General features: G+C 42.9%; 1 protein-coding gene across 1 annotated transcript in view; it reads left to right on the forward strand.

Moving 5' to 3' along the window:
* Positions 1-358, forward strand: part of EMSY (EMSY transcriptional repressor, BRCA2 interacting) — a 27,348-nt gene extending 26,990 nt beyond the window's left edge. The window contains exons 10-11 of the mRNA XM_005425844.3: positions 3-196; positions 278-358. Coding sequence (XP_005425901.2) covers positions 3-196; positions 278-358 — 275 coding nt within the window. The remainder of the gene's footprint in view (positions 1-2; positions 197-277) is intronic.
* Positions 359-8,167: the final 7,809 nt, after the last annotated feature.

Genomic DNA, 8,167 nt, shown 5'->3' on the forward strand with positions numbered 1-8,167 from the left:
AGGCGTGCGGTGCTCCGTGCATTTTGGTCCGAGGGTGTGCGCTGGCCGCAGCCCCTGCGCGGCCGCGGAGCCCGTACGCTGCCGATACTGCCGGCCCGGCTGTGCGGGTGCCCTCCTCCATGCGGGCCATGCGGGGTCCCGCACACCTGCTCCGCGCAGGCCGCCCTCCCGGCCCGTGTTCAGGGACAGGCAGGGAGTTAGGTTTTAGGACTTTCTATAGAAACGGAGCTCAGGTTTGTCCCTGTGCCCCGGCCTGAAGAATTTTTTTACATTTAAGAGCGGCTTTGAGGAGCTGCTTGAAGATGAGGTCAATCAGGAGCTGACCAAAGAAGCAGAGTTAACCTTTAAAGCTGATTAAACCCACAGAGCTGGGAAATAGCGGTGGCTCAGACCCCTTGCCATGCCAAGCAGCGACACTGGAGGCCAGGGATGTGTAATGCTGGGACTGCCCCAGCTGAAATGGGGCACCGTACCGGGGAAATGCCAAGCCGAACGGGAGACGCACATTCCCGGCGCCTTTCTCTGCTCAATATAGGAGGGGGAAAGAGATGTTTGATAAATTCTTCCAGTTTTTGTCGATATAAGGGTGATTGGGATGATAATCTCATCTGTGAACTACCCCGAAGCTAAAAGGAATAAAATGCATAAACAAAGCTGTGACCATGAGTTCTCTTGGACAAGGGGCACTGGGAATGAATGTACCCTGCCATCCAAGTATGCTTTTAGAGATAGTTCCTTCAGGCACGGACCGGTCACGCGTGGTTCACAGGGTGGCTGCTCCTCTGAGGAGATGGCACTGGTGTGGGAAGGGTGAGCAGCTGTCCCTCCAACAGAGGAAGGGGAACTCTCCGCGTCCAAACGAGACGGATTCTCCTAAACGGAGCTCACCTGTGCCCTCGGTGATCTGGGTTTTGTTTCGAGGCCGCACCGAGGAATTGGTTTCTGCCATGTACGAAACAGCGCCTTTCCAGGTGCCTGAGGCGGCGTTCAGGGTGTTTAACCCTTCTGGCGTCTGTTTTTCGGGGGGCACGGGGAGACACTCGGCACCATACCTAGTGCCAGCATCCTCCCCTCTCTCCCTCTCTTCCTGTCTCCTCTTCCTCTGCCTGCTCTCTCTCCTCTCAGCGACAGCCCCGGGACCCCGCTCCGTCCTGAGGGAGCTCGGAGCTCGCTCGCCTCATACCCGCCCGGGAAACTGCGGGGGCGAGGCGGTGCCCTCCAATGGGTCCTGTGTGCACTCCCGCCCGTCGATGTGTGAAACGCGGTTGGCTGTGGATGGTTGAGTTCTCGGGGGTTAAGAGGGACAGAGATTGCAGGACAGCAAGTGAAATGAGTTCAGATAAGACTGATGATGCTCTGTGAAATCGTGGACTAAGGGCTGTACCTGACCAGGGTGAGTGTGTAACTCACAGCATGGTTTAATGATAGACCACAAGCTCATCTTCATCCATATGAAAGACTCCCAAAAGTAAGGTGCTTGCGATGAGCTGAGAGATGGCTTCTGATGGCAGAAATGCAGACAAGGGATCTGTCAACCAAGTAACATCATCACCTTCATATTCTGTCACCGAAAGAGAACAAAGAACAAGAGGTCTCAAAACTGAAAGTAACCCGACATTTCCATGTAGCCATTTCTATGGTTTAAATGGGACAAGTGATAGAGGAAATCAGAATGGCCAAAACCAACCTGGATGCTCATTCAGTCTGTCACTGTGCTGGTGATTGAATCTAATGCAATCGGTCCTGCAACTGAAAATGCATCAGACACAGATGTTGAGTAACACAGAAACCCTGTCTAGGTGCACAATGAAGTCCTAGCAAGATCAGTTTTAAAGCCCAAAGAGTAAATCAGTATGGGACGGATACAAAAGATGCATATAAAATCAATGGGATTTTGTAAGGAGGAATTGAAAATATCACTGATTTTATGGTATTTAAAGGTATTTTGCATGTAGAAATGCAAGTGAGGGCAGCTAAATGAACAGTGTACTGAGGACACAGTCAGTAAAATAAGAGTTTCATAATTTATAACTGATTCCTGATGGAAGCAGGTACAGCAAAATTTTATGAGATACCCTGTTTGAAAGGGATTTAGTGATGATGCTTTTTCCTCACCAGCTCCACATTCAGCACTTTGTTATGGGAATGATAGGTCCCAGCTTTTAAAAAAAGTTTAATAGGAAAATAGTGGTCATGGTTCACCAGAAAGCTTGCTAACACCAAATACAGCTGAGACTGTACAAAAAAATATAAAAAACACAAGGGAAAAATCCCGGGAAGCGTTTGCTTTAAGCAAGGATATTAGCATTGAGTCATGGGAAAGAAAAACTGTGCCTTGAAGAACGACAAATTGGGACTCTGTAAAAAAGCAAAACAAAATTATGCACACTTGAAGCCTTGTTCTGAACATTAAACGTCAAAAGCATCGCATCTGACCTGTATGGCTCTAATTGAAGGGAGCGGCATCTTAAAAGCAATTATGCTACCTGAATGGCTGATAAACATCTATTACAGTGTCACGAGTTTGCATCACAGCACTGCTTTTCACCTTGCTTGTTTGTCTGAGCTCAGCAGGATAAAACAACAGTTAAGAAGACATCCAAAACAAAGGCAATATGGTTTTGGATGCAGATGGAAGAAATGGCAAGAGAAGCTCAGGATTTATTATGGAACATGCAATCAGTACATAAAGTCAGCTTAAGAAATCATGGGGCATTTAGGTAGCAGAATAAGATGCTGCCTACTCAAGATCTGATCCTGCAAGTCCTTCCACACACATTTACTTTTATGTAAGTCAGCCCACCGAAGTTAATCAGACTTAGAAGAATTAGCTGTATGAAGAATTGGAACTTGATTAGGAATACAAGCAGCAGCTCACCTGCAGAAAGCTCTTTTGACACTGAAGAGAGGTGAAAGCATTGCCATTCAGGCATCAGTCAGGTCTGGTAGCATGAGGGACAGATTATTTTCTTGAGATGGCTTTCTTATCCATGCTTGGGCAACCGACCAGACAGGATCCTGGAAAGCCTGCTCTTTCTTCAGTGGCCTCCCAGATGGCCCCTGCTACATCATTATTAACAAATGATGTAGAAAAGTTTGTAATGTCTAGCAAATCTAAACTTCCCAACAACCTGAAAGCAAACACCTTTTCCCTGTACCTTTGTGTTAACATCAACAGGCTTTCAGCAGCAATCCTGGTCCCTGGTGACTTGCCCACCCTTTCATTTCCTTGGCTCATGTGCAGGGAATTTAGAGAGAAGAAAATGATTGTTTAAAGCCCTGCCTGAGCAGGCACAAAACAAGCAGGATGTGTGTTTGCACTCACAGTGAGCAACAACATTGCCACATTTTTTTCTGAAAATCTGCAGGGGTTTTCTATTCTGGAAAAAAATCAAAACCACCATCACCACCAATCAAAACCCCCAACAACAGTAAACTAAATTTGAGTGACCTGAAAAACGCATTTAGAGAAATATAGGTAAATACACCTATGACATCAGAAGAGGTCTATTGCCTTATGGTGTTGGAGTACAGCTTAAATACTGGCTTTACTGAGAGTCCACTAAGACCGTGCCCACAGGTGGGGAATTTGCACATATGCAAATCACCAAGCCGCTCCTCACACAGCCAATGGCTCTGTAAATGCTTTTCGGTGCCGTGTCCAGTGAGGTATTTGTCTGTCTGTGCCACCCACAATGGCCCTGCTTCCCTCAGTTCCAGGCATTCAGTGCTGCTCCCTCCCATGCCAGCATTCATTTACTCTGCATGCCTTTGTTCCTGCAAGAGCTTTCTAACTCGCCCTGAGTAAAACTAACCACCAACCACATGACCTTTCATGTTTGTTTCTGTCCGTGAGACCACAATACCCACGGAGGATCTATGGTATCTCTGCCAAGCTGGATGAAATGTCTTGAAAGCAATATTCTTGTAGAGACTTGCATGGATGCACATAACTCTCTGCTATCAGGTGCCACCATTTATTGCTTAGACTCAGCTGGTCTGCTCAACGTGTGGCCCAGCATTGCTGCCTAGGAAGCAGCTGTCTGTTGTATAGAATGCTTTAAAAATCAGTTTTCTGCATGAAAAAAAGCATAGGAAAAGGTACTACCCTTGAAGCCTGGATGCATATTTTCCTCATTCTTAACCAGGATGATGGCAGGCTAACCTGAACAAACTTTCTTGCTTCTTCAGAGTGCATTCCTGAAATGGGAGATTGCCTTTTATCTTGCTGGTGTTGCAAATGCTGCAGGTGTGGAATGGATCCTTTTTGGCTGGAAGCGCTTACAGAGCAGATAATGCTACTGTAAAACACTTAAAGCACACCCAACCTGCAATTATGGTTTATTTCATGGGGTTTAATTGCGCTCATCAGGAAAGGCAGCTGGATGAGATACTTGGATAATATCCTTAGGGTCCAACATAGCAAACAGCTCCTGGCTTTCAGATGCCTTTTACTGTACTCATCCCTCAACCATCTTCACTTCTTGTCAGGATCCATAGGCCTCATGATTTGGATTGGAAGGAGGCAAACAGCCCTGGATATCTTTTTCTTTGACATCTCTCGTGGCAGTACTCTTGCACTTCTCTATGTGGCAATAGGGTCTTGCCTTCACAAGAGCTGAGCTGTCTCGTCACCTTTCGCAAGACACCAATCTGTGCTTGTGACTGAGGCAGTGCCGCCCATGGCCTTTCTGCTCTGTGGAAAAGGATTGGACACCAGCTTCCCAGATGAAACTGCAGAGGAGCAAAGCAGGCAGGTTCTGCACAAAATAACAGGCAATCAAAACAGTCTTCTAGACAAACAGGAACATCCATCTCTGATTCATAAACTTTTATTACACCTGTTAAAATTTCTTAAAGTAAAAAGAGGGGAAAACATTTTCTTGAGTACATGCTTTGAAATAAAGACCAACACACTTCATTTTAACAACTTCGAAGCACCTGTTAGCTTTGAAAAGGCTGTTCCCCTCAGCTGCAAGTAACCTGTGTCATTAAAAATTTCATTTTAGACTTAATTTTATATACATTATTTACAGTTGCTATCTTTATAGATTTAACACGTTTTTTTGGTCAAGGGAGTTGATTCTTGGTGCTTGGTAGCATGACTGTGTTAATCATGCATGTTTTGCTCTTGCCCCTTATGTTTATTTATGTTGCTCTAGCAGCACAACTACAGAATCAACTTCAGAGTTAGAACTGGAAAGGTTTAAAATTAACATGGGGATTCCCCTCCAAGCTGAAAACAAACTTGTTTTCAACTTAAAGAAAGAAAAATTCAGACTGGATTGGTGGTATTCTACCACAGAGGAGACTTAGTATTATATTCATCAAGGTTTCCCCAAACAGCAATCCTTCACAATCAAGTCTATGAAATGAATCTCCCACATCAAATTAGATTCTGCCCCACCCCCCCCTCCAAAAATTAGATATGCATCTTTTGGGTTTAAAAAAAAATAAATTTCACTTTCTACTTCCTTCAGTTCGAGTTTCATCCAAAAGCTTACCAGCATTATTTCCCCCCACCGCAGACCATCACCCACAGTCAACCTTTCCCACCAATTCAGAGCAACTTAGGTTGAAAGTAGTAAAAGAGAGGATGAGAGGCATGGCAAGACAGACACCTTTTGAAGTCTCCCTCCAGTAACAGAGGAAAGGAAATTACTTCATGAGGTTTTTACTACCAGCTTTTGACAGACAATCACGCACACACCTACTCTACAGAGTAGCTGGTACTGGCTGGGCAGGAAAAAACCCAATTAAATGGAACTACAAGACAATCTTATTTCACTTACAAGGCTAAATTATGAAAAAGATTGAGGAGAAATCTGGTTTGGCCTGCTACTTGTATTGAAGTGGAAAAAACAGGAGCTCGAGTTGCAAAATGGCCTTCTCCCATTTAAAACCTTAAAATGTTGGGGAATTAAAAGATTAACATCAGCAACACATTTTAGACAGCATATGCTTTCCTCAGTCCATCTTTGATTCTGTGTCTTGATAATTTAATACAAATGTCTCTTTAAAAGATTAAGCATTTGCAATTTTGAATTTACTTTGAGAATAAGTATCTTGGCACTATTTTCTCCTCACTATTATGCTGGGGGCAAGCTACACACTCAAGCCTGTGGTTCCTACCACAGAACTCCAACATAATACAGTGATTTTCTACACAGCTGCGTGCTCAGGGCTGGTACAGAAAGACATCTGCCCTAACTATTACTTCTATTGTTTTCCACTAGGAAGAATGAGCATCTCTTGGCTCCTCAGGATTCTCAAAAGCACTTCCAGAGAGCACAAGCACTGGTTACATACTGGCAATACCTCCAGCAACAAAGGCAGGTTTTGTCAATTTAATTTCACTTTCATTATAGTTTGAGGATACTGGGTCTGCTGACAATGCTCAAATTTTTTACATCCTTTTTTTACCTCTGCCCTAAGCTGCTAAAATGGAAGGACATGTTGCCCCCTCTGCTGTCCTAAAAATTAAGAGACTCCTGCTGAGCCAATCTCGGTTTCAAAAAAAGAAAAACCCAAACTAAAAAACCCCACCACACCAAAGCCCTGCAAACAAATTTATCCATTACTCTTTATCCTCTCAAAGAAGTTAAAAGTTACAACCTTTGTTGATTCTCCATTTATTTTGAGAAATATAAAATATGAAAACTCGTTTACAGTTCTGGCACAAAAAATGACGTCGCAATAAGCACAAAGTTTCTTTTTACAAATAACGCTATATATCTTTACCATTTAAAGGTGCCTAGAGTTTTTCACAGCAAATAAACTTTATTCACCTATATATTTTTTCCTTATTAAAATATTAAATCTATTTAAATTGCACATGAACACCTTGGTGAAGTAAAATTATAATAAATCTGTATATAAAGCAAACAGTCATTAGAAACTACATGGAATGGAAAAGACTATCAAAGCCTAAATTGAATCTTAAAGGCTGACCAAGAAAACAAGAGACAAGACAGCAAATGATATGGCACAAGTGATTAAATTATTGACAATTAGACAGTAAGTAGAAAGTAAAGCCTATTTGAAGATTTTCACGGGTCTAATACACTGCTAAAACATTTCGATGCAGAGGTTTCATAACATTTAAACTGGCAAGAGTTTTTCAACTGCTAAACATTTTTCCACAAGATTACAAGGCATCTCCTTCACTTTATATTGGACCTTAAAATGAGTACATTGGTAGATAGAGAATGTGCATAAGAAAACAAAATTTACACCAAAGGTTGCTGTAGTTGACAATTTACTTTGTTTTGACAGTAAAACAGTGGAGAAGTTTATCAGCTAAAATTAACATCATTAACTTGCAACAGCAGAAACTAGAACAATTAAAAAGATTATTCTTCTTGCTTTAAAAAACATACCTTGTTCCAACCTCCACAGTTGCCGAGGGGTTCAACCTACAGTTTCACTGTCAAGACAACCACTTACACTATGCCAAATCAGGTCTGCAAAACTGAGGTGTCTGTAGATCAGGGCCATAACTTTCACCTGGTAGTCTTACTGATCCAGATACTTGCACTGAATTCTATCAGTCATGAATGGGAGGTGAGTGGTGATCCAAGATGTCCAACCTGAAATCTTTAGAGGCCCAGCTGCCATAGTGTTGTGTGTGCTCTGACCTTCTGGGTCATGTTTCTTAAATGCAAATCCTTTAACATTCCAAGTTGAAGATCCAAAAATTCAAGTATCCAAAGGCTTACTGGTTTTAAGTCCTGGCCTTCAAGCTTGTGCTGGTATCAAGTCACATGCATAAGCATTTCTTTCAAACTACAACACAACCCATTCACCCTTTTTTGTATCTTTTCCAGGTGGTCAAAATAATATTTGATTTGCATCAAAACAAGAATAACATAGATCATAGGGTCTGAAGAAGTGTTCCAAGGCCAGACCAGATGGAGCTTTGAGCAACCTGGTCTAGTAGAAGGTGTCCCTGCTGATGGCAGGGGGGTTGGAACGAGACAATCTTTAAGGTCTCTTCCAAGCCAGACCATTCCATGATTCTATGAATAGCATTGTTATGTTGCTTTAAGAAACACAGCAATGTTGACAATGGATGTATGATAAATGCTCCTTTATGTCACTCACATTAAGCAGCACAGGAAATACAAATGCACACTGGATTTCTTCGCACTGAAGCCAAGCTGTTTGG

Source organism: Geospiza fortis, unplaced genomic scaffold (genome assembly GCF_000277835.1).
Source record: "Geospiza fortis unplaced genomic scaffold, GeoFor_1.0 scaffold154, whole genome shotgun sequence".
Lineage (NCBI taxonomy): Eukaryota > Metazoa > Chordata > Aves > Passeriformes > Thraupidae > Geospiza > Geospiza fortis.